General features: G+C 46.9%; 1 protein-coding gene across 1 annotated transcript in view; it reads right to left on the bottom strand.

The window, feature by feature from the left end:
• The window catches only part of ULK4 (unc-51 like kinase 4), a 650,099-nt gene that overhangs the window by 98,202 nt on the left and 525,006 nt on the right, over positions 1–26,891 (bottom strand). The window contains exon 39 of the mRNA XM_074312876.1: positions 10,863–10,987. Within this exon, the coding sequence (XP_074168977.1) occupies positions 10,863–10,987 (125 nt within the window). The remainder of the gene's footprint in view (positions 1–10,862; positions 10,988–26,891) is intronic.

Genomic DNA, 26,891 nt, shown 5'->3' with positions numbered 1-26,891 from the left:
TGTCCTGGAGTCCAGGCTTCCCAAGTCACTCGCCTCTCACCCCTCCATCACGCTGTCTGGGCTGAGGTCTTTATCCCCTCGCACATGGTGTGTGGGCCTGTGTTTCTGCCCCCTGTCTACAACACTGACTCCCTCCTGCTACAGTTTAAGCCCCCTGCCTGAAATCAGGAATCTTGTACTTGGCAGACCGATAAAGAGGCCCGAGGCCCAGCTATAAAATGGGTATGATGATAACTGAGGGTCAAATTGGATGGTAGCCTCCAAGTTCTCGGCAGCCATGAGCCGCTGCACATCAGAAGGTCGTGTCTCTGGACTCTCTCTCTTTGTCTTGTTCCACCCAATATTCTGGTTCCTTTTAAAATATAGACCAAAACCTAGGTGTGGTTCTCTCTGGCAAGGATGCACTCAGGGAAGAATTGGAGAGGGAAAACGTGTAATTTGGATCGAAAACAAAAACAAAAACAAAACGTGGGTAAAGGTTAAAAGAATACATGTTTAAAAGGAATCAGCTCTGAGTGCAGGAATGGGTTTGGGGACAGTCACAGTCCCTCCCCCTTCACCACCCCCTGTCCCTTAGGTCTTCTTGGAGCCCACACAGTTTTACCTGGATGGATTGCCCAAGATCAAGGCCACAGAGAAGCCAACCTCCCAAGTCTCCCTCCATCTCTGGCTCTTCCCCAGGCCTCACTGTAAGGCAAACCTCAGGCTGTGTGCCCCGCACCATATGAGAGGTGATGGCACGTACGAAAAAAAAAAAGGCACTGGCAGTGGGGCCAAGCAAAGAGCACAGGGCACAGCCCTAGATGCCAATCGTGGCCCAGCTGCTGATCAACTGCCTGTCCTTAGTCCCGAATCCTCCTCTCTGAGCCGCAGTTTGTTCATCTGTGAAATTGGAGTTACACCACCCACCTCACTCTGCCTTTGTGAAGACTCGAAGGCTACCTGGTGCCCAGTAGGATGCACCTGTGTCAGGTGCCCTAGAAGCAGAGCCTGAGACAGGGATCTGGGTACATGTGCTTTCTTGGGGGAGTGCCCTCAGGAGGAGGGGGGTGAGGAAAACAGGACGGAAGAAGGGATGTGACTAAGCAAGGAAGGGTCTCGGCTTCAGCTTTATGCCATGGGAGCTCTAGGACATGAATTGCCCCACAGACTTGTCCCCTCCTAGACACCAAGGGCAATGGGCATTTGTACCTTTGTCAATCAATCGCTGTCTATCAGCTGTCCCTAAGTAGAGGGGAGGGGACAGAGGAATAGGTGGCCTTCCGGGAGAGGCAGCTCCCATTCAGCTAATGGCAATTCTCTGAAGAAGGGCATAGCTGGACTTTGGAGCCAATATTTATAACAACAGAGAAGGGCACCCCCTTGGTGAAAGAGATACAGGTAAGTCACCACAGCTTCTTTACGTCTTTTTAGCACTTCCAGCAATAAACCACCTTGCAGAGTTGGCACAGAGGCACACCTTCCTTGTCCTGAATTTGGTGCCATCCTGATATTCATCATGGCAAGATTCCAATGGGTGCCCCACACCCTCAGGCTCCTAACAGTGCTGTGTGTACAGGTCCCGCTCTCCTGACCTCCTGGGAGGCAGCCAGGCAGGGGGAGGGTGGCTTTGCCAGGAACAGCGATGGGTTCACACTGACCAGCCACACTCTTGCCTTGTCACCATTGCAATCAAGTGGCTCTTCTCAAAAGGCTGAGAGGGCCCGGTCTGAGGTCATGGGATAGAGCCTTGCTTCTCACAGTGTGGCAGACAGAGCAGCAGCCTGGGCATCAGCTGGGCACCTCTTAGGAATATAGTCTCCGGAGCCTTGCCCCAGACCTGCTGACTCAGGACCTGCAGCCTGACAAGCCCCCCAGGTGATCCCTGCACCCCGAGCATGAGAATCGCTGGGGTCGGCCCTTCCCCTTCCCCTCCTCCCACAGCACCCTTCACTCACCCCCACTGGCACGTTATCACATTTGCTGCACAGGAACTCACTTGTTCGTATCCAAGAAAAGAGTGGTAGCACAAAGCCAGCAAGGAATCTGGAGACCCACAGACCCAGAGACCCAGCTTTGTCACTGACTAGTGAGGGGACCTTCGGCAAGTGGCATCCCTGCTCTCGAGCCTCTATTTCTCCACAAGTAAGATGTAGAGGATAATTTCTACCTCCCAAGGTTATTGTGAGACACAGTATTTAAAACATCTAACTCTGTGCCAAGCACACAGTAGGCATGGAAAAAATGTCCCACAGCCCAGCTTAGGGCTTGACATAGGGCAATATTTAGGACATTTAATTGAAATGCATTGAGTTGAAGCACATTGACTTTCAGCCTCTAACCAAATATCTGCGTGGAGGGGGAGAGAGTTTCGGAAACTTTGATCTCCCTGCCTGCTCTCATCTCTCTTGCCCTTGGTGATTTTCACATCGTGTCTTCAGCTATCTACGCATGGAAGTATCTGTCCCTGCCTTGCAACATTCTAGAGGAGGGATGGAGACACTCGGGGACAGAGAGCAGAGCCGGGGTTGTGGCCTTGGCATTTGGAGCTCACAGTCTGACCTCCAGACTTCAAAGTAAATGCATCAAACCCGTGGTGTGTGCCAAGTTCAGCCCTGGCTTCTATTTGGTTTGGCCTATACAGGTTTTAATTTCTTTTAATTACTTGAAGACTTTTAAAAATCTGGAGAATTTATCAAAACATCTGACTTTTTGGCTTGTCTTAAAAATACTGGCATCATTCAACACCCTTCTGCCTGGCAACCATTAGCTGGAGATGAGAGCCCTGTTCTTTGGCAGGACCTATGCTCTCCACTTTGTCACAATCCACACCATCCCCTCTTGCCACACTTTACCCACACGTGTTCTCTGTTTGGCCTCAACCCACCTATTTTTCTGCTGAGTCCTTGACTGGGAAAAATAGAAGACCCCAGGGAGTTTGAGAAAGTCTTTGGCCCTCTATAATCCGTGGAATGAGGCTCTGAAGGAATTATGTCATCCTCTTAAGGTTCAACACACCACATTTTATGTCTCTCACTACTTGAGCTCTTAGGGTATGCCAAGTGTTTTGCGTCATTTTCACGTTTGATCTTTCCAGGGGTTCTGTGAGGTGGGTGTTATGACTCCCATTTTGTGGATAAGAAAAGTGATGCTAAGGGAAGTCTATATGGTGCTCACAACCACACAGGAGGCCAGTGGCAGAGCCAGGGCTTCCATGTGGGTCTGGCAGACCTCAGTGTCCTAAGGCTGTGGCTATAGGCTTTGCTTCATACTTGCGCGCACAGAAGGTTGCAAGAGGAAATTAAAAAAAAAAGAAAAAAGAATCAACTAAGCCCACCATAGTCATTTATAAACTCTTATACCAGTTGAAAAGAAAGAAAAGAAATCAATCAGTAATAACTATTGTTGGATGACTACGTTTCATATCTCTTTTCCTGGGCAATCACACCCTCTTGAGCAAACCCTCCTTTTGACATATACGCCATGTAAGAACGGGGCTCCGCTAAGGCCCACTGCACACCGTGTCAGCAAGCAGAGGGTTGGCTGGGGCTTGAGCTGGAGCCAAACCTCCCCATGGGTCATGTCCCTGCTGACCATCCGCTCTCCACATAGTCCTGTTTGACCATGGGGACTTATCACCCGATTCTGAGGCCACCTTGCCAGTCCTTCTTTTGAGTCACACTTAGAATTCCTCTCCTACCTCCCCCAGCCTAGACTATTCCAAGAGTGTAGAGTAATAGAGACCATGTAGGCCCCAATGAGTTCTCCAGCCATAACTTTATATTGTATCATCGCCCTCAAGTTGTGGATCTTCTTTTAAAAATACCCTTCTCAGTTTTCTGTTTGCTGTGGAATCTTGCTGAATTTATACACTGATAGAATGTTAAAAGTGAGAAAGGTTCTCTTTCCACATTCATATAGACTCATCTCCTCCCCCAGGGATCTTTTCTTCAGCACCTCTGACAGAATGGTGATACAGCGGATGCTTATACCCTTGGAAATTTGAAACATATGACCTCCGGAGGACATTCTGTTCGGTATTTCAGAGCTCTTTTAAAAAGCGCCTTTTCAACTTTCCTGAAATCTACTTCATTTTTATACCATTCATTCATCAACAAACCTGTGGTGAGCACAGATTCAGTTATGACGTAACATTACAAGTGCCAGAAACCCCAATCAAATTGACCTAACCAAGGAAAGACATTCTTTTAAAAAAAAATGATTTCCAATTAGGCTTGTTCCAGAGGTTGAACATGCCACAAAGAACCAGGTGGTGCTCCCACTCTAATTTGCCTGCTATATTGTTGCTGTACTCAGCCTTGGGGTCTCCTGGCAGCTCCTGGGTCAGTCTTCGTGTCAGCAGATGGCTGCTGTAGCTCCAGGCTTCTTACCTCATCCTCCAGGAGAACCAGGAGCAATTCTTTTGTTCGCTCCCTCAGAGTCTTAAGACTCACTTTTATTGGCTCAAATTGAGTCATGTTACTGGATGTTAACTACACTGATTGTGGTGATCATTTGGCCATGTATACAAATATACAAGTATGACAATTAAGTTCGCAAACTTATTGCAACGATGTGGCTAAACTTTTTTGATGTCAGAGGGATTATTATTATGAATTTGTACAAATTGGACAAACAGTTAACCAAGTTTACTATTTGAAAGTGCTGAAAAGGCTGTGTGAAAAAGTTAGATGACCTGAACTTTTTGCCAACAATTCATGGCTCTTGCATCACGACAATGCACCAGCTCACACGGCACTGTCAATGAGGGAGTTTTTAGCCAGTAAACAAATAACTGTATTGGAACACCCTCTCTACTCACCTGGCCCCCAATGACTTCTTGGGTAAAGAAGTCATTAGGTAAAGACCTAAAGATAAAGGAAATATTGAAAGGAAGACATTTTGATAACATTCAGGACCTCAAGGGTAATACAGCGACTGCTCTGATGGCTATTCCAGAAAAAGAGTTCCCAAATTGCTTTGAAGGGCAGACTAGGCACTGGCATTGGTGCATAGCTTCCCAAGGGTAGTACTTCGAAGGTGACCATAGTGATATTCAGCGATGAGGTATATAGCACTTTTTCTAGGATGAGTTTGCGAACGTAATTGTCAGACCTCATATATCGAATCATTATGTTGTACACCTGACACTAATATAATGTTGTATGTCAATTATACCTCAATAAAATTATTATTTTACATTGAGTCATGTACCCATTCCTGAACCAATCACTGCAGCCACAAGGATTGGATATGGAGCTAGGTTGGGAGCGAGCATTGTCTATCCCACCCAAACCAAAAACCTTGAAATAAACGAGGAGTACATTTTCTAAAGGCAAATTAAGACGCTGTTGGCAAGAGAATTGGGGACTAGATGCTGAGGAGGAAGCCGCAAATGCCTCCCACAAGTCTCTGCTTTGTGACAGCACCACGCTGGTTACTGAGGATGCAGGTTAAATAAAACCCAATCCCTGCCTCGAGAAGCCAACAGCTTGGTGGAATCACTCATTATTCCTGCACAGGGTTCTCATCAGGGTCGCATTCTGCAGTAGAGAGAACATGTCCTCCTTTTATGGGGCACCTTCCAGGCATTTCAAGACACCTTTCCCATTTCTTCCAAGTCTTTCCCATGCTAACCATGCCTGATGGGGCTGGTCGTCAGCCCTCTGACTTGATGAGCAAGACTCAGCCCTTTAGTGCATGCGCTACTTGAGGAACAATGAAAGTAGGTAGACCACTGAAGTGGGCAATGAGAACATGAGTCTTAAAGACGAAGGAGAACCCAGGAAGAGTCCTGGAGGGCAAGACTGCTGGGTTCCTCTTCGAGGGGAGAAGGTGAGGGAGAGAATGATCCAAGGGTGTGAAGGCCCAGGGTAAGGAGATGAGGGCACATTGTTCTGCGTGGCTGGAGAACAGGGAAAGGGCTGGCCATCCTGCTGGGCGAGGTTGCCTCTGGCCTGCTGGCGGGCAGTGGGCACATCTGCAGGTCTCTGTACCAGCTTCAGGCCTGGGCTTCATCCTGAAGGTGACAAGAGGCCACTGAAAGTTGTTAAGAGAGAATGACATGGGCAAGTTCAGGTTTAGAAAAGACTGCTTTTTAAAGTACGTATGCAGTAGTGAGAGGAATTGAGCAGAAATTATCTCAGTTCTGTGTAGTTGGCTGGCATGGCATTCCCTCTGAAACAGCCCCGTCTCAGAGAGAGAGAGAGAGAGAGAGAGAGAGAGAGAGAGAGAGAGAGAGACAGAGAGAGAGACAGAGAGAGAGAGAGAGACAGCTTCTACCCACAGCTCCTGAAAAAACACCTCAAAAATCACCAAAAACAGCTTCTCTCCCAGTTTTGGGCCATTGTCATTCGTCTCACAGCCACTCATGTGTGTGTGTGCGTGTGTGTGTGTGTGTGTGTGTGTTGGGGGTGAGGGCTGGTCAGTGACCAGCTTTTCTCCCTCACTACTTGATGTTCAAACACTTTGCAAAGAGACTCAGAGTCATGTACGAAAGAGAAAACTGAGCTCAGTGTCCCCAAGAAACCCGCTCTGTCCCTGGAAAACCCCGAAATGGAGAGAGGACTAAGTACTGGACCAAGAGCGTCTCAGCTCTGCACTGAGGCACCACATGAACTTGGGACCCGTGTTCTATGTTCCCAAGTCCCCATCTTCCCCTGTATAAAACAGGAGAGAGAACCGCCAGTTCTGCCTGCGTCCTGGGAGGCTTACAGTGAATGGAGAGAATACGCTGTTGGAAGGTAAGAGCTAAAAGTTTTCTTTTAGAATCATCTCTACGGAGCAAGCCTACGACAATATTAATAACAGCTAACATTTATTGAGTGCTTTCTGTGGGCCAGGCAACTTCATTTCCCTTTTTAATTCTCACATGACACACAAGGAAGGGATGACCTGGAGAGGTTAAGTAATGTCACCAGGCTAGTTAGCGGCAGAGCTAGGATTCATACCCAATGCTGTCTGGCTCCAGCGGCGGCCCTACCCATTACTACCATGGCCTGTCAGCTGATAACCGATTAGTAGTCTTATGTGTGGTGCTCCAAACAAAATTCAAACTGGAATGAACTTCCCCACATTCTGGAAAAAGACAAGAGGTCCCCAAGTCTCAGGTACATATTTGGAGAAAAATCAAGATTTAACAGGATCTGGCTTTGAAAGGGTAAGAGTAATTTCCAAACAGAAAATACGTTCTTATCTTCAAAGTGATAGCCTGGAGTTAAGAATAGAGAACAGATGACGCAAACAATGTCCACTTCACTATAAAAATAAGGATACAGGATGATGACACAATTGCCAAGCTTATTGGGGGAAAATATGTAAACAATTAAACCTGGATCAATCTTAGGTAAATAATCAGCAAACATGTATTGGTCACTTTCTATATGCCTAGGTGAATAACATACCACCAATTCCTCGTTTGCAAAATTGTGATTAAATATACATAACATAACATTTACCATTTCAAGTGTATAATTCTTTTTCATGAAGGATAACCACGTTGTTGTATGACCAGCACCACCAGCCATCTTCAGAACCTTTGTATCTTCCCCAACTGAACTCTGCTCATTAAACATGAATTTCACTTATATGTGGTACCTAGAATAGTCATATTCACCAATTCCTTTTTTAAAGCACATGCCACACTTTTTACATTTCACTTTTTACACAGTAGGGAAATGGGCACAGAACAGACACTTTGAATCACTCATTCAGTCATTCATTCATTCAAGTCAGCATGCCAAAGTGTGCTATAGAATAATCACCTCTTGTTGCTTGATTTGAACCACAGTGAGACAGGAAAAACATAAAAATGCCTCAGTAACTTCTGAGCTACATTTTTCATAGGGCTGTGGGAGGGCTGGCAACAAGGAAAAAGGATGTATTTTTGAACGGATAAAGCCCCCTTATTATAGTATTACACAAAATTCCCGCTGCTACAGTTTCCTTCAGGAAAACTCCAGGCGCGGCCAGTACTGGTGTATGAAAAACAATGAAGACATTCTGTAGCTCTGTTTTCAAAGCCAAGAACAAGCTTCAGGAGTGCGAGGAAATGTCACTGTAAAAGTCTGGGGAGATCGGGAGAGATTGGGGCATCCTGGAGACCACACTGGCTCAGCTTTTATCTGCACTGTTGTTTTATGGCACACTTGTCTTGCTCTTCCCCAAGCAGGGGGGAGCCTTGCCTTTTGCTAGACACTTCTTAAGCTCCCAATGGCTGTTTGACTCTATCTGATTGAGCACATAAAGGTCAGGAACGTATATTGCATCTTTCCACGTGTGTGCATGAGGCAGTGAAGCCCATGTTGATCCTTCAGTGTTCTCCCAAGGAAGATGGAGCTATGTGGGTACCCAGTTTGTAAGCGACATCTAGCTCAGGGTTTCTCCACCCTCGTACTCCTCACATTTGGGGCCAGATAATTCTTCGCTGTGGGGGCCGTCGTGTGCATGGTAGGATGTTTAGCAATATCCCTAACTTCTACTCACTAGATGCTGGTAGCACTGCTCTTCCCCCATCCCCTCCACCCACTCCCATACACACAAGTTGTGGTTGTGACACCAAAAATGCCTCCAATCATTGCCAAATGTCCTCTGGGAGTAGGGTTACCAGATATAGAAAATAAAAAAGGAAAAGAGGCCTAGTTAAATTTGAATTTCAGATAAGCCAAGAGTCATTTTATTATAGTATTTGGGACATACTTGTAGTAAAAAAATCATTAATTGCTTATCCAAAATTCAAATGTAATAGAGCATCTGGAAACCCTACCTTGGGGGGGGGGGGGGGATAAAATCACCTCCGGTTGAGAACCACTCTTCTAGGGTAACCAACCATCCCAGTTTGTCCCAAACTGAACTGGTTTTAGCACTGAAAGCCCAGCACCCCAGGGATACGCTCAATCCCACGTGGACTGGGACAGTTGGTCACCCTATAAGTTCCACCCTCCATTCTTTCCTTTGCGCTGGTTTCAGCTTCCAGGCTCCCTACAGCCCTTGGGAGACGCTGGTACTTTCAGTGGATGGAAAGGCTTCATTGCAAGACTGACAGATAGGGCTCTCCATGGAAACTACTAAATGGTTCTATTTTTGCTGACTTGTTGATTCACAAATACAACTAAAACATTACCAATAATGGCTCAAGTCAGCCTTCAAAGTGGCCTATTGATTTTGATGGCCTCAGAGTAAATTATTCTTCCCCGAAAACAAATCCATATCCCAGATATTTCATCTTAAATAATCCAATACCCAGAGCTAATGGGACTTCCCCACCAGCTAGTGAGACTATAACTATGCTTTGGTTTCCCTATAAATCCTCAAGATGGATTTTTTTGTGGGTGGTTGTTGTCCTAATTCAGAATTGTATTGACTGGTCTCCCCCTGCATCCTGGGCTGTTACTAGGCAACAGAGACTTTTTTTTTCCCTATCATTTTACATTGGGCAATACAGCAAAGTGAGGCAGGGGAGGGAGTGTTCAAGAAGATTCTTCTGTGCCAATGTATCTACAGATATTGCTATCCATACCCCATTCTTTACAGTTATTTTCACTAGCTCAGGACGTTAGGCAATGTGAAAAGAAAATCCATCTTGGGTTTCTTTAGCCCATATCAGATTTCCAAATACTATAATGGCAACCTTGTAACTGTGTAGTTGGTCGTATCCCTGGGAGTAAAATAAAGTGTTCTCCAAGAACTTGGAAATGAGGTCTTTCCCCCAAGAATTAAGTTAAAAATGGTCACATACAACAGCTGTGACTCATTTGGTAAATATGCCCATCAGGGCATCTAGACACAGCCTCTGAGAGGCAGGATGCAATGTGACCGCCCTGGTGTGGTGGCACCTGCCCATACCAGCCTGGAGAACCATCGTGCACAGCTCTCCCCACTGGTGGCTTGACGTTGGTCATGGTGGGAGTATTTACACCATGGAACTTGGCAAATGCTTCAAATCACGGCTTTTTCTTTTCCTAGAGAATTACTTGTTAAACATTTACTAGTCCACCATTGACTAGAAATATAACTAATACCTAGCAGCCTGGCCACTTGAGTTTGACCATGTCAGGAGAAGGACAGTATAAAAACAGCCTGGCATTGAAACAGATGCCCCGAGACTTGGCCATTCTCCTAACAGTAGCTAGCCAGGGACCGGCCCCTATCCAAGGGTCAGCAGTGTCCTGTCTATTGATCTATGCTAAGCTCCCTCGGGGACTTTCTGAATATAAATGAGCTTCTCCAACTTTGGATTATAATGCTGGCTAGTTCTATTTGTCATTATAAATTAACAAGTAAGCATTCCAGGCTTACGCATCCATCTTGGGAGCATAGATGCTTCCCAGTGTAGTACTTACATGCCCAGGTATTAGAAAGAGTAAGACATCCTGGGTTTGAAGCTCAGCTCGGCTACTCTTTGGGCGGTGTAATCCAAGCACATGGCTCTCGATGGCCTTACCTCTGTCTGCCCCCAGCTGAGCCCCAGCTCAGCTCTCCCCATCTCCACGAAGCACACTCTGAGCGGGCCCTTCTCTAAACCATTATTTTGTTTTATTTCTAGTCTTGTTTCCACCAACTAAATTTTATGACGCTTGAAGACAAGGACAATGCTTTCTATGACTCTTTTATTCCCAGAAAGACCTGTCCCTGTCTGCCCAGGTGGCAGGTACCTGATATAAGCTCACTGACAGTTAATTCATACAGATTCTTGGGGATGTTGCCCAGGGAGTAGTACAAAGTATGTTTCACACCAACCCATCAAAGGTGCCACGCTCCCCATTGCCCACTGCATGCCCTTCCCTTACTTCTCACCTTAGTAGGTGCTCTTTACTCAAGGACATGACCACCAATTGTATCAATGAGGACATTTTGAGTGCAAAGAACAGAGGGCTCCAACTCACCTTTGGCTTCAACAATAAGAACGTCCAGGTGGATACAGAGCAGCTTCCAGGCTTCCCGATGCTACTGTCCTCAGAGGCCCAGGAGCCCTGTCTTACTAACCAGTCATCCATGATGCTTGTCTCTCCTAGGGAAGAAAGCAGGATGACACATCAGCACCAGACACTCACGCATGCCAAAGTTCACAGGAAGAAAGTGTTTTCTCTCTCTCTCTCTCTCTCTCTCTCTCTCTCTCTCTCTCTCTCTCTCTCTCTCTCCCCGTCTTGGGAAAGCATAAACCACACATTCCCCCCACCCTGCACACAAACACACACAGGTTTTTCCTCACTCTCATTGGTCAGGAGTGCACCACATACCCTTTATGTCACCAATCACTGGGCACAAATGACCTCACTACCAAGCATCATTCCTGCTCTTCCAAGTTCTGCTGGCTCTCCCACTGAAATGGGGGCACAATCACCAAAAAGTGGGAAATAACTTTCTTTTCCTTCTTCTGTAAATCTGATAAAGTAGTACAAACCATCCTTTGAATTTTTAGTGAAAAGAACCGTAAGAGATGCTATTAGTGCCCTGCCAGCATTTCTTGGATTTCATTATTACAGTATGTGACAACCAGCTTCAAACCCCAGTGCCTGTATCTCTGTGCCGATGGCCTTGACCCAGAAACTGGGAAGACCACTCTGCCTCCAGGAAGCAGGTCAGCAATGTCAGGGCACGGTCATCCCAGCCCCCAGCAGCCTTCAATCCGTTCTTCTAAGGAGATGGTGTATAAACGTCCAGCTCCCTCACACCTGGTGGCAGGATAACTCTGAGGTGTGTGTTCTTTACTGTGTCCATGGTTCCCCTGTAGGGTTCAGCTCCAGGCACCCCTTGCTCCCTTTACCTTCCTACTACTGTTCCCCTCACCTCTCAGAATCCTCATCTCAGGGTCTACTTCTAGAAGAACACAAGCTACGACTTCAAGTTAATCCTACAACCTTGTTTCCTCTTGGGGCCCAGGCATGGGTCATCTATGAGGGGACTAGAAAAATCTGAGGGGAGACACCGCGTGTGTGTCCCAAGCGTCCTCTCTGCCCACTCCACGTGGAAGTGTCTAGCATCTGCTGGACCCTCCACAATGACGACGTCTCTTCCGTCTTTTCCTCCGAATCACACACCCAGTAGACGCAGAACAAGAAGAGAGCACGTTGACCTCTCATTTATAGTTCAGGCTGCAGACTTCCCTTCAACTACTTAAGGAGCCTTATTGTCACATAACTTAGGGGAGCTGCTCTCCTACAGATAAAAACAAACGGAGGTGGAAAAGTTCAGGGGTGGCATAAAGGAAAGAAGGAGAAAAGGGGACGAGGAAAGACAAAGACCCCAAAATATTATCTACAAAAGGGCCTGGTCTTTCTGAAGGGGTTTTAGTGATTGACGGGGGTGCTGCATTCATGGGTGTGAATTACAGGAAGCAATTTTTTTCTTTTCTTTTCTTTTTAGTGGAGAGGATGTCAGTGGGACTGTCCTTAGGAAGGCCTAACACTGAAACGATACCAAAGAATCCAGTGATTTTTAACTCAGGCTGCAGCTACCCCTGGTTCCCTGCATCCAAAGCTTTGAAGAGTCAAGTCCACATATGATCACTTCTGCCAGATCATAACTCTGCCTGGGACAATCCTGATCCTGGCCCTGCATCCTCCTCCCAAACTCTTGGGGCCAGGTACGTTTCAGAATTGAGAACGTACTTCAGAAAGGTAATTTGGTGCCCATACCACATCTTACCCTCAGTGGGCTCTGGCATCCCGTACAAGCAACGGCATTAATAGTGTGGCAGCATCACGTAAGCATCTTCACACCCAGTGAGATCAACAAAGGCTGTAAAGAACCTCTCTCTCGCCTTCATGCAGGTCAGAGATTTATGCCAATGACATGAGCCAGGTCAAGGGCAGATTTAGCTGCTATTTAGATTATAACTAACTTGGTTTTCAGAGCTTTGTGGATTTTGAGATTCTAGATCAGGGATTCTGGAACAATAGAGGCAGATTTTCACAGAAACATTAACATTTTAAAAAGGAAGTGAAATCTGGCTCTTACCCTGGGTGAGACCTCACCAGTTGCCATTTGTGAAAGCCCATATGGGGCTAGAGAAGGCCCCGGCCTCATAGTGTCTGAGCTGGGCTATAGTCCTATGACCATGTTATCAGAAGATTGAGGGGAAGGGGGTCCCTTGTGACACTAGAAATTGCTGGAACCCAAGGAGTCAGACAAAGGTGGCGAAGGAATTCCTCCAAGGGACACATCAAGTGTCATATCTTAGGGACAGGTAGTGGGTCCAGCACGGTCAAGGCTTAGGCTGGGAAAAGGCAGTGATAGGAGGACTGGATATTTCTATTTTGGACTGCCCGAGGCATTGGAGGCAGGTCAGCTCTCTTGGTTGGATAAATACCGCCTAGGCTGAACTTGCCTCCAGAAGGCTCCAGTGAAAAGGTGAATTCATTGCCTGGACACATATACTCTGGTCCTACCCCATGTGAAAGGATGAGGTCATCAGACTAATGAGGGCAGGCCGGGTCTCGAGGGATGGGAGAGTGATTTCTTCTGCCTGAATCACTCTTAGTGTTGTAGCTAAAAGGTGAGCAAACTCTTATCCATCAATTATTAAAAAGCTAAGTGACTTCAGCCTCCAGCTCTCTTCTCTTCCAGGCAGGGTATATAATTCAGAAGGTAGACAATTTAAGTTTGACTATTTCCCATCCAGGATACAAACTTTAGCTCTTAAATCGTTGTTCAGATCCTGAACAGTAGGGCACACAGGGCAGGCCTCCATCACAGAGCCGAGATAGAACAGAGATACAAACAAGGCCAGCAGGCACACAGAGCCTTATCACATGCCCAACGCGAATGACCCATTTACACGGGGGCCAAGAACCTCCTGGAAAAAGGACTTGAACAATGTCAGTAATCAGAGTTCTGATACATAAACAAGGCATGTTTTGTGAACTGGAGGTAAGTCCCATGAGGGCGTATCCACAGAGCCTAAAGAAGAGTCAGGCACATTGCAAACCATCATACAAATAACAGCAAAAACACACAGAGCCTGACTAGGATCAGTACTGTTTTAGGCGTTTTACTTAAATTAACTCACCTAACCGGAAAATCTTCCTGGGGCTATAGCATGCGTTTTCATCATGGCCCCTGGTCTCACCCCTGATTTCAGTCGAGCTGTGATGGGGAGCTCCCTGCATGGACAGGGCCCCTTAAGTGTGTGCACATGCCTTGTCCCTTCAGGAACCGACTGAAGCTGCAGAAGCCAGCTCAGTCCTCTGACGGGCAGGGCAGGTAACCCCCGGTACTCAGCGCCCACTCCAGGCAGCTCTCCACCAAGGGGGAGCTTGGAGGCATGGCTAAATGCTCCTGACGCCGTCCTTCAGGAGGACAATCTAGGGTGGCTCTGCATACTTCTCGGACGTCCCAGCACAATTGGGGTCCTATTGTAGCAGCAGTGACCTCAACAATGCACCCACATGTTGATGCTTTTCCTCCTTCCCTGCTCATCTTCCTGCCCCCTCACTGCTGCTTCCTGGGGTCACTTTCCAAATTAACCGTCTGCACCCAAGTCTTTGTTTCAGCTCTGCTTATAGGGAGACCCAAACCAAGACGAATAGATGTCATTATTACATAGATATTACTTTACAGGTAATCGATCCCCAATGAGTATTTGTTGTTGACTAAATGAACTAATGAATGTGAGGTTGGGGTAGGAGAAGAATGATTTGAGCCAAATATCGGAAATGGAAGGCAGGGTCCTTAGAGGGGAGCAGAAGAGGGAGGACGTCATGCCAGCTATTTCCTGCTCCTGGGCCTGAAAGGTGTCCCAACATAGCTTCACAGACGGTCTGTATGGACCCCAGGCAGAAATGGATGTGGCTTGTAGGAGGAACTAAATTTGCTGAGGCCCTTGGGGCCCAAGTAGCCGAGAGCAGAACAGAGCTGGGAGCATCAGTGGCTGGAGTGAGCTGCACAGACCTGCTCCTGAAAGCCTTTTCCGGGTGCAGTCCTGGAGGGTCTCAGACTGGACTGGCAGTGGTGGCTGACTGTGGGACTGCGTCCCAGCAGGTGGCTCAGTCTGGGAGGTGGCGTAGGGTTAGGGGAAGCTCTCCAGTGCGACCAAGAGGGGCTGCAGGAGGGAGCCGGCTCACCAGGAGCCCAGACAGGAGTGCTGGGCTTTCTCAGCATGGCCAGCAGCCCCACCGCAGGCCTGGGCTTGGTCGACGACGGTGACCTCACAGTGGCTACCCCCAACCTGGTCTGACTCCAAACCTCCCATTATCTGTTCTTGGAGACTCCCAGCTATACCTTGAGATGGGGCTTGCTAAAGACTGGACTTCCTATTAACAAGTAACGTAACATGACTGATCCCCATGAATGGGGAGGCTTAGGACAGCTGGTGACAATATTCTAACTTAAAGAACTATATCTAGACTTTCTACACAGCCCTCATTCATGGAAGCATGGCCACAGTTTCTGAAGAGAGGCTGCCTAGCCTAGAATCTCAGCTTGGCCACCTACTAGGTGTGCGCCACGGGCATGTCTGTAATATACTTGCCTCTTGTGTAAAATGGGTACAATATTAGTTAAGTGCCAGGGGATTTGTCAGGAGGAATAAATGAGATACAGACTACATTCAGAGCATTTAGCATGTAGAGTAATCTCTCAACACCGGCTGAAGAACACTGCCCTGCCCCTGCCCAGCTTCTCGATTCTCAACGAAGGCTGCAGTTGTGTATATTGATCATTTTATTTGGCCATCCAATATCTGAACCCCTTTTATTTGGAGAGTTCCCTCACTTTATGAGTCTTCAAGGTCATTGTTGCCCACCTGCCATTGTAGACACTGGCAGTGACAGAAACGAGAGTTCCCAGCAGCCTTTGCAGCCAGGGCACAGGCCGTCTCCAGGACCCTTCAACTCTGTGCCCACACTTGGTTTCAACTCATTACAACTAGAAGTAGTCATGGTGGAGTTCATTCCTTCCCTCTCTGCTGCGGGTTCGGGTTTGTGGCACAGAGGTGGCCACCATAACATCCAGGCTTCAATGGCCGCAGGAGCGGAAATTTCTCCAGAACCCATCTGCCGTGTGATTCTGGGTGTTGCTCCAGACTGCTCACCTTCCAGCTCAGTCATTCTCCTTCCCACCAATTCTCTAGCCACCCGGTGTCCTGTCCTTCCATCAAACACTCTTCTGCTTCAATCAGCAGAGGTTGGCTTCTGAGATCTGTGACTAAGACCCATGACGAATGGCTATATTGCAATGTAACCAAGCCATCACCTGCGGCTCCCAATGCCCCTCCCTGTGAGTGCCTTCTAGAGTCCCCAGCAGTCCTATAGTTCTAAACATGAAGCCAATACAAGCCATGACTCACAAGGCCCTTGTGGCTTCTTGCCTGAGTTACTGAGACACGTCTCTCCTCTGCCCGGCCTCCACGCTACACTCAAAGAAACGCTTATAGAACACGGATCTGGGCCCAGCACCCCTCCCTCATTTACTCCTCAGAGGCTTCAAAGCACTAAGGGCATCCTATACCTCCATGGTTTCTTCTGACCACTTCTTAACTGCACCTTCTTCCCCTATTCAGCCTCTACCCCCAACACACACCCATGCAGACACACCATGTCCCATTGCTTGTGGCTCACAAGGCACATCAAGCACTGAGGTCTACTTGTCCATCAAGACTTAGTTCAGAGCTCACCCCCTCCAGGAAGCCTTCCCTTCCACATAGGAATTAGGTATTAGTGAAATGAGGCAGACTTGGGGCCCCCACATGGTTACCCTCAGTCTCAGTTTATTCATCTGTTAAGTGGGACCAATAATACCTATTTTGCAAAGCTGGTAATAGGATAATCATGCTCGTATTCTAAAAGACAGTCCATAAATGCTGGTCCTTTTCTTTTCTTGACGCTGACGTGGCAGCCCAGCAGACCCAGGCTCACAGTGTTTAGGTCCATGTCTGGCAACAGCTCAGAAAGGGTCACCACTAGCTGGTAAGAGAGGAAGGAGAGAGGAGCCAGTGGCCCAGTGAGGATGCCAGGGATGAGAACATGATCGAGCTGTTTTACAGCAGGAGATGCTCCCAGGAGTGCTCCCTGGGCTCCACCTGCCAGAAAGCATCAGAAAACGTCTGGCCACCTCAAAGAAGTCAATGCCTTTGTCTCTGAGTATTTAAATCATGAATACAATCGACACTGGGTGTTGCAGCAACTCATCATCCAGGGGTTCCTGGGGGGACCACAAACAAAACAGGGTGTCAGCCAATTCTTGCAGATGGGCCACGCTGACCTGCTCCTCGGGGAGTCCTGTGCATTCTGGTTGGCAGGGGCTGAAGTGATGCACCCATTAGTGACATCTCCATTTCTTTGGGACTGGAATGCACATGTGGAACTGGAATTCCACCTTTTCAGGTCAGGTGCCCTGGAGGCAGAGCCTGCCGGCTCCCTGGAGGTGCCTATTCCCTCAGTAGAGCTTTCTGTTTCTGACATGCTTATAGTTTGTGAAGATTTTGATACACCTTATCTCATCTAAATCCTAGAGAAGCATTCTGTGAAGTGGGCAGAGCCACAATGCTTTTCCTCATTTGAAAAAGTAGACAAGGAGGCTCAGAAAGAGTTACGTGGCATCCAGCTAGCCACTCTCAGGGCTGGGACTCCAGCCCCCGTCTCAGTCAGGGCTCCAAGACCAGGTCTTTCCATTCTCTCTGCTCATAGTCAATGTGTAAAATATTCACGGTCGGGTCTTACCTCCCCCAGCCCTCGAATCCGCCTGCTTCTCTGACACCCTGCACGTAGAGTATCAGAGCATCAGCCATTGCGTATCAGTCCCACCGCCTTGACTGACATCTTACTGTGCACATCTGTACAGCACCAGTGTCTAGTATAATCCTGCTTCTCAAATGAACCTGGTAATTGAAGCAATAGTAGATGCAGCTGGAGAGTGACCAAGAGCAGGCTCTGCATGGCCTCAAATGCCAGGACAAGGAAATTACACGTCATTCTATAGACTGGAGCCGCACATGAGGTCGTGGGCAGGGCTGTAGCACAATCAGATTTGCATAACAGAATCTGGATGTGTCTGTGTGGAAGACGGCAGGAAGGGGTCCCCATCACTCTTTTAAAATATGACAACACTTTAAACATGAGAAAGGTTTTGCTGAGGAAATTATATCATCGTTGGGGAGCTTAGAGAGAGAAGTGGAGTCAGATCCAGAATTCTCTAACTAGAATTCATGACCATCCTTGAGTGATCACTTCCTCATCCCCTCAGCCTCCTGTACCACGCTTCCTGTTTTGTCCTCCAGCCAGCTCGAGCTACTTACAATTCCTGAAAATGTCCTGCTGATTCCGGACACCACACTTTGCCCATGCTTCTGTCTGCCTGCAGTGCCTTCCACTCTCATCTCCTTGGGAGATTCGTATTCAGTGTTCGTATCTAGGGCAAAATCTAGGTCTCTTTCTGCCACTTACCTTGCTCCCTAAAGGACTGCTGCTGAGGTCAGGTTAGTTTTGAGGACATTTACTGGGACACAGGGACTAAAGGTGGAGCTTTTGGTATAACCAAGAAAGTTCTAAAACCAAAGTTCCAAGCCTTTTAGAAGCCCCGTGGCCAGAATGACCAGCCTCTCCATCAGTCTAGAGTTTAACTGGAGATTGCTCAGCACAGAAGAAACATAAAAATAAAACTGGAGGCTTGAACAAAGTTTCTCTAGAAGTTAGATTGTGAAGACCGATACCCAGGCAACTCATATTCCCTTAGTCCTTATTCTCTCAGATGGGAGCTTCTGCGCTTTCTTGAGAAGCAGAGAAAAGGAGATTGGACCAAGTTACATTCCCATCAGCAGGGTTTGCGAGTACTGGTTATTCTATATCCTCACCAACTCTTGTTATTTTGTTTTTTGTTTTAATTTTCATTTGTTTTTTTTTTTTTTTTTTTTACATGCCCCTTAGAAGTCTCACTTCTACTTTATCCCTGAACCACTCATGAACTGTTTGCCTTGCAGGAATTCTGGGAACTACAGTTATTTCTATTTTGTTACATTTTAGTGATGGGTTGGTATCTTAGTACTCTTTGTAGACTGGCCTTCTGGCCCAATGTGCCCAATGGACCAATCCTTTCTTACCCAGCTCCAGAGAGCAAACTCATAGATGCAGCCAGCTTACGGTCCCATTGGGCTAGCTCTAATTCCCTCCTTTTCCCTGCTTCTCCAGAAAGCACACCAGTGCAGGTAAGAGTTGGTTATCATATGAATTACCTTAAATCTGTCCTACTTTTTTAAATAAAGCATTTACAAGCTTCATTCCCTTAATAATTCCTAGTAGCAAACTTCTTGGTCACACCTCAGTGACACCACAGGTTTGCCAATAACCAGCTGTGTGATCCTGAGTGATTTCCTTTCCATAGCATCACATTCAGATCTGGGCAACTAAGAGGAGCCCGTGCTCCGTGCCCCAGCGCTCCACCCCCACCCCCTTGTTTTGGGATGCCCGCCTTAAGCATCCCTAAAATCACTTTTGTGATTGGAACAAGCCCAGGCCAGCACTCCTGTTAGAGTGGGGCATCCTGAGCATGGACTAGGGTCTATGGGTCCCTCCACCCCCCTTTTCCCTTTTGGAATGCTCTCGGGCCCTCTGTCTCATGGGTACATTGACCTGATGCCCTGAGGAGCTCCAGGACACATGCTTACAGGGTGGTCCTAAGGCCACCTGACGAGCAGGCCACTCCCACTGGCTGGTGTGGTATTACATTTAAGGGATTGGCCAAGATTCAGCTGCTAGAATGGTGCTGACATGCTGGTTTGAGGGGCCTCTCACTCACATCAGACATAAGATGAGGTCAGTGTTCTAGATTTCCAACAGTTCACCATCAACCCTCGGCTTTGGCCCCATACATGAGCCCCTGGGTCAGCTCTCGCCCAACCATGTTCTAACCCCAGTGCTACCTCGAGTCTATGGCTCCTAAGGGAAGAAAGATATTTTAACTCTGTGTTCCCCCTTCTGGAGGCATCTAGGGCAGTCATCCCTCCCCTCTGAAGGCTCTGCTCCCTGTAAGGCAGTCCGCTAGAGTTGACAGTATTGATCTCCTCTAAGAGTTTTCAAGACTGTTACTGCACAAAGCCAGTGGGCCTGTTGGATCAATATCCTTTCTGTCCATCAATCAATGTAGTGACACTGTTTTCTCAGGTCAATGGTAAGCCATGCTGAGCAAGGGACGGTGATTCCATCCTTTGCACTAATGGCTGCGTGCATGGGCCTCAGCCTATCCTCTGGTGTAGAAGACACAGGTGCAATCAACACTGAAAGCAGTTTAGAAATGCAGTGATTACAATCTAAAGAGTTCAAGAGAAGATATGGTTAGAAGACGTGTTGTTCTAAGACGTGTTGTTCTACACGTGCACTATAAAATTCTAAACAGCAAATTTAACCTGACCAGAAAAATGAAGTATTTTTTCCAGAATATTCTCAGTAAGACTTGCACTTGTAGTTCTGATGGTGAGTTTTATGTGCCATCTTGACTAGGCTACAGTCACCTTTTATTCAACCAAATACTCATCTGGGTAAATGTGTTAACAGCTGTAATCAGTTGACTTTATACAAAGGAAATTATCCTCTGATAATCAGGATAGGTCTCATCCAATCAGTGGAAAGGCCTTAATATCAGAACTGAGGCTTTTCTGAAGAAGACGAGCATCCACCTTGGATAGCAAGGTTAGCCCACACTTCAGAGTTCCAGACTGCCCTTCCTGACTGCCTGCCCTGTGGATTTCGAACATCCTTAGCCAGCTGCCACAATTGCATAAGCCAATTCCTTGTAATAAATCTCTTCATATGTACATATCCTACCCATTCTCTTTCTCTGGTTGACCCTGACTGATACAGTGGTCAGCTCAATGAAGCAGAGTAGCAATCTCTGAGAGAGTCACTGAAAGCCATTATTCACAGGTGGCATAGAACATGACGTGGTGTCATGAGTAATGACAAAACCAGCATTAGATAGATGGCCTTAGGGAACTGCAGAGGCAAGATCTATTTTGTTCCAGCACAAAGAGTTTCCAAAGAGCCATGGCACTGTGGGTGTTGATACCTTTTCCTTAGGAAAGGTGTATTTCACAATAAAGAACATGGAGAGATGGGTTTTGGACCCAAAGAGGGAGAGACAACACCTGGATTCCACACAGAATCTTTATACACACTGATAGGATGGTAAACAAATGCATAAGTACCTCTTCTCTAGTCATATTCCTACATATTCAGTGATAAATCACTATGCCTTACACGAAGCCATGAATTTTCTAGTAGATGTAATCCCACTGTCATATAGACAGGGACCCTGCAAAAAAATATTTTTTTCAGGGCTCACACACCCTCAGGGTGATCGTGCGTTCTGCTCCTGCACCTGTTTCAGTGGTAATGAAGCTTTTGACTGGTTCTTCTTCAGAGTTCCTTCTAGCTCTAATATTCTGATTCTTTCCCCCAAGAAATTCAAAGTGCCTTTCATCTAAAATCAGAACGAATTTCAGCCTAGGGGAGGTGGGGTTTTAAATTTGGTTTAAAGGAAATTCTCCTTTCACTTGTCCATTCAGAGTCTCTTGTTCCATTCAGAGAGATGACCTCACAGCTCCCTTCTCAGACCAAGAGCACCCGCCACAGGACATCTCCCACTTGGGCCTTCCAGCAGATAAATAGCTCAGGCCAAGTGGGAGTTGGGTTGGAGCACAGGGCTCATGTCTTTATTTCTTCATACAGTGACATTCAGCCAGGAAGACTTGCGAGCAAATTCTGTCTGGTCCTTCTCTGCTGTGTGGACACAGTCACATCACCTAAACTTGACTTGAAAGCAGTGTAACCAGGGCTGTTAGCACTTGCACACATGGTGCTTTGGTTCCCGTCTAGCACATACATTTGTATATGGATGATTACGTAGAGAAAGGAGTATTGGACTGGGAGTCAGGCGCTCCAAGTCCCGCTCTCCCAATAATAGGCAATGTGAGAAGGTTCTCTCTGGACCTCAGTTTCTTCATCTATAAAATGGGTGAGTTAGCCTAAGACACTAAGGTTGCTTTCAGTTTTCACATGCTGTATTTTCTTTGAATGTGCAAAAGAAATGTAAAAGGAAAGTACAAATAATAATGTAACACTCATCATATTCCTTCAACTCAGTATATACCTATATCTGTATCCATATCTACATATACATGTGTGTATGTGTGTAAGTGCACTTTTTAAATTTGTGCAGGTGTTATATTTATTCTCCCTTAAAAAAAGAAAACAAAGAAATCAAACATTATACAATGCCATTTACACTTAGAGGGACGTCTGAATCAGTAATCCTAAAATGGCAATCCATGATCCTGACTGGTTCACAGACATGCTTGGTTTGGCCAACAATGTTATTAAAAACAGAAATGGTGATGCCTTTCGAGGGGACGTGTGTTCCCTGGTTCCATTACAGTGCTCCTCCCCTAGCTCCCAATTCGCCATGCGTCACTCACATCTCCATATCCCACCACGCCACCAACGGCATCTGAGTTTGTGAACACCAATTTCTTATGCCTACCTGAGAACACAGATGATACGAGTGTTTCCTATCCTTTCCCATTTCACCTCCACTGTATCTCCCAAGAGATCATTTATTACCTAGGCAGCAAGCGCACTAAGAACCTTGTTCTTCCTGCTGTGGATTAATTGTATCCTGATACAACGCAAGGAGAACGGGGCTTGGAATGAATCGACTTAGGCCCAGATGCCAGCTCCACCCTTGGCTTCTTTATCCAGAACCTCCAATTCCTCATTTACTTTCAAGAATCTGCGGTAATCAGCAGAACCATCTGGCACAGGGGAACACACAACGGGAGCTCAATAAATGCTAATTCCTTCTCTCATCCTGTTGCAGAGTCAGCCTAAACTGCTCTCCAATTTCTTCTCCAGGGAAAAGGTCTCTTGGGCCCACCCAGGCTGGGTTGTGGTGTGCAACTCCTCATTAAGAGATGTGAAAAGCCTGGAAATCGAAATGCTGTAGGAGAGGACACAGAGAGGGGCTGCCCATTTTGTTTCCTTTGCAATCACACCTGACCGTAGGGAACAGTACCACGAACAGGGCAAATGTGACAGCAACACAGGTCAAATGCAACTGCCCTTCCAAAATTGCCTCAGGCAGCACAGCTTTTGGCAGTCTCCCCTTTTTTTTTCCTAATCAAGGCAAAGATTTAAAAAAAAAAAGTCACATAGCAAAGAAGCCAAAGGAATGTTGGTGCCTGTCCCTAGAAGCCACATATATCTATTTTTGGTTCCCAGTGAAGCCCAGTGCACTGTAATTACTATAATAACATGCTTTCTTCTATAAAGACAGATGACACAGATGACCCCCGGTCCCCATCTGAGCATAGGACGTGTGCTGTGGGTTGTTTTGTCAGCTGTGGATCTGGATTATTTGTTGGTGCCCTCTCATCTAGTTTGGACTGGGACCAGGCATTTGCAGGAAAACGGGGAAAGATGAGTGTGGGGTGAACTAGAGCGCTGAGGAGAGGTAGAGGTGGAGGCCGGGGGCATTACGGGTGAGAATAGTATAGAATCTGGCTCAAGGAATCAGTCCTGTAAGGATAACTGCTCCCTGAGCCCCTTGAGAACCAAACCTTTCGCCTTGGCCTTTTCACCTGGGGCTGGGGGATTCAAAGCAGTCTCCCTGCCCAGCCATTTCCTAGCCTTGGAACCTGACTTGTCCTTGGGGCTGTCCTCCAGTACACTCCAAAGTCCAGCTTCCTGGCAAGATGTCACGTATATTCCCAGGCCAGCCTTAAACACAGCAAAACCCAATTGCCCATAGGTAGGCAGCCACAGAAACCTGGACATTGTACATGGAAAGAAAAGTGAGGACATGTGAGGAAGAAACAGTGCCAGGTCAGCCCAGATGTAAAGCTTCCTGAATACCCTCCTTTATAGGTGGCACTGTGCCGCCAGCTGAACCGTCCCTTCTTGTGCTCCACAGCCATCTTGACTGTCGCTCTGGTCCCAGTCTGCTCCTGTCCCCGTCTGCACTAGGTTCCTCCCACTAGGTGACCCAAGCTTTCCAATATTATATTTAAATGTTACAACTCTTTGGTCCCTACCTACCCTTGACCCATTAGTCTCTAAGCCTCAATGCCATTCTGCTAGTTCTGAGGAAAATACAAAGAAATCTCTTACCAAATTTCATTGTCCTCATTTGTAAAGTGCAGATGATATTTTAGGCACCCTTTAGTTCAGAAATTCTAATCCCAAGAACAGCTTGTCCAACTGTAAGCAGCCTATCAACATTGGAAATACGCATGTGTGTGTGTGTGTGTGTGTGTGTGTGTGCTGTGTATAGACATGTAGAGACAGGTATGTATATCTACATTACAGCTATCTTTTATAAAAGCCATCACAGCTTACCATTACAAACACCCTTAGTCATGCACATTGGAGCATTCGACTTTGATAATAAACTTAATATAGGCAGGGCAGGTGTGTTGCTAGTCACCTCCAGATCTTCTGCCATTTGGGGTAGGGCTGTCTTTGTGACCCACACTGCATTTCTGGTAAGCAGAGGCACTGGGGGTGTGCATGCCTCAGAGAGAACAGGCAAATGGGGCACTCTTCCCCCAAGTTCTCTGAGCTGGTATAATGCTGTAGCTAAGAACATGGGCTCTGCATCAGCCTGATCTGAATTTGAATCTTAGGTCTGCCATTCAGCGTCTGTGTACTTTTGAGCCAGTGACTTCACTTCTCCGAGCCTCAGTTTTACCCTCTGTTACATGAGGAAAATGATACTATACACGTTCCAGTGTAGTTATGAGGATGAAATGAGTGAGTCCGTGGAAGTGCTGAGCACAGATCTGGCACATAGAGGCCAAATAAGTGATGTGATCACTGAGATTCATAATGACAGTAATATACACTGATCCCTGACGTGTTTCTTACCACGTATGTTTAGGAGAGTTTTCCCTTTTAGAATCTAGTAGCAAGACACCATTCCTGGGGAGAAGCGTGACTCTGAGGGGAGGTTAGAGGAGCAAGTTCAGAAAGGACATTTGAGAAACCTGATGGGAGGAACGACACCACCTCTTGTAAAATTCTGTGGTCTTCCAGATTGTAGCAATGCCCGTGATTCATACATAACTAACACAGAACAAATCGTGGGTCGATAAACAGAGCTGCCCACAAGGAATGGCTCACAGGTCTCTTTAAAGGAGCACCAATCCCATAAAAGGCCATAAATAAGAATGAACAATAGCAAGAACCTTGGCTTTCAACACAGGACATATTTCCTGCATGGAGCCTGCTCTAACCGCTTAAGGACACAGCATCATGCAGAAGTGGGGTCTGCAGCCAGGTCAATCCACGCTATCTTCCATGTTGAGAGCCCAGCTCCTTTGCAGTTAGAAGTTTGGGGTGAATCTTCCTCCGTACCCCAGATAACCAGCTACTGCGTGGGCATGATTCCTGGGGAAAAGTTCTCCCAAACCCAGAGTGAATGAAGCATTTATACCCTTATGAGGGAGTTAACTGGAAGGTTCCCAAGGTCGAATGCAAAGGAATCTACTTCTCCTACAGCTTACACAATGGTCTCACTCCACCGTGCTTGCCTTTTGAGTGACTGTTCAATGTGTATCCCCTGAAGCCTCAGGGAGCCTTCTCAGAGACTCCTGGGTCTTCCAAACCTATTTCATCTTTTAGATGTAAATGGGAGAGTGGAGGTGTAAGTATCTCAGGAGGAAATCCAAAGAGAGACAGAATGCACCCAAGTGAGGAGCTCTGGCCCGAGACTGGGGAGCCCTGAGTTCTGGCTCTGTTGCTGCCCTGAGTGAGCTCTGTGACTCCTGGCTCAGGGTTCCGAGCAAGGCTGACCTCCATCTGTGGATATGCTCAGTGGAAGTGCCAGCTTTCAAGGCGGGGAGGGAAGATGACCCGGAAGCCCTTATACTTTGAGGTCCCACTTCCCTTCCTTTCTCTGGCCTAATCTATAAAATGGCAGCCTGGGCAGGCCTCCCTAGGCCACGCCTTCTCAATGGGGAGCAGCGCCACCCTTCAGAGGGCCAAAATTAGCTCTTCGGGGAGGGGTCTGTGGGGGACAATTTCTTACTGTTTTTTATGTATAAAGCACAGACATATATACAGTACATAAATAGACGTGCAGTATTGATACACGCTACATAACATAAATGTTAATACCACACACAGCCTATCTCATTGTTTGTGGTGGCACCGAGGGTGGAGAAAAGAGGTTCCCCTCATTTGTAAATCTCCAGGTCTTCTTGGATCCAAGGGTCACCTAGACACCCTACTTTCCAGCCTAGCACTGGCCGTAAGCCAATCATCATCTATCATCTACACACTTTAAAAAACCTGTGCCTGTGTCCCTGAGTGGCCTGATGTGCAGCACTGAGTTGGGAGTAGGACCTGTTTGTGGCACACCCCTTGCCCCCTCCCCCCACAGAAGCCTTGCACCACCAGATGAGAGGGTTAACTCTGGAAAGACATAGGAAGCACCAGAATGCATTTAGTCTCTCCTGGGCAGAACTCGGACAAGTTTAGCCATTTCTGAAGTGGGGCCTCACAATTTGGGCAAACACATGATTTATTGTCCCAACAAGGATACTTCTGAGGGTGAAATTATTAATACGTACATCTGGCCCACAGGAGTCCTGGGACTGCCCCATGTAAAGTAGGACGTATGATCATCATACTTAAACAGATCAATATTTTGATACGTAAAACACATCAAACATATCTATGAAGGAGAGTCTATGATGATTTTATCAATAGCCCAGGACAATGACAGATGGCCCAGTTTGGCCTCAAATGAGGTCAGTTTTATTTCTCACGTTGACCTGGGGGCACTTCTGACATTGAATTAGTGGGGGCCAGGGATGACAAGTGCCCTCCCTTGTGCAGAACAGCCCCCCAAGTAAGGAATTTTCTTGCCCCAAATGCCACTGCCTACTGAGAAATACTGATTAATATGTAATTAATTGTAAATAATGA

The sequence above is a fragment of the Rhinolophus sinicus genome, linkage group LG10 (genome assembly GCF_036562045.2).
Source record: "Rhinolophus sinicus isolate RSC01 linkage group LG10, ASM3656204v1, whole genome shotgun sequence".
Taxonomy (NCBI): domain Eukaryota; kingdom Metazoa; phylum Chordata; class Mammalia; order Chiroptera; family Rhinolophidae; genus Rhinolophus; species Rhinolophus sinicus.
Note: the sequence above shows the minus strand (reverse complement) of the source record. Positions and strands in the feature narration are given on the sequence as shown.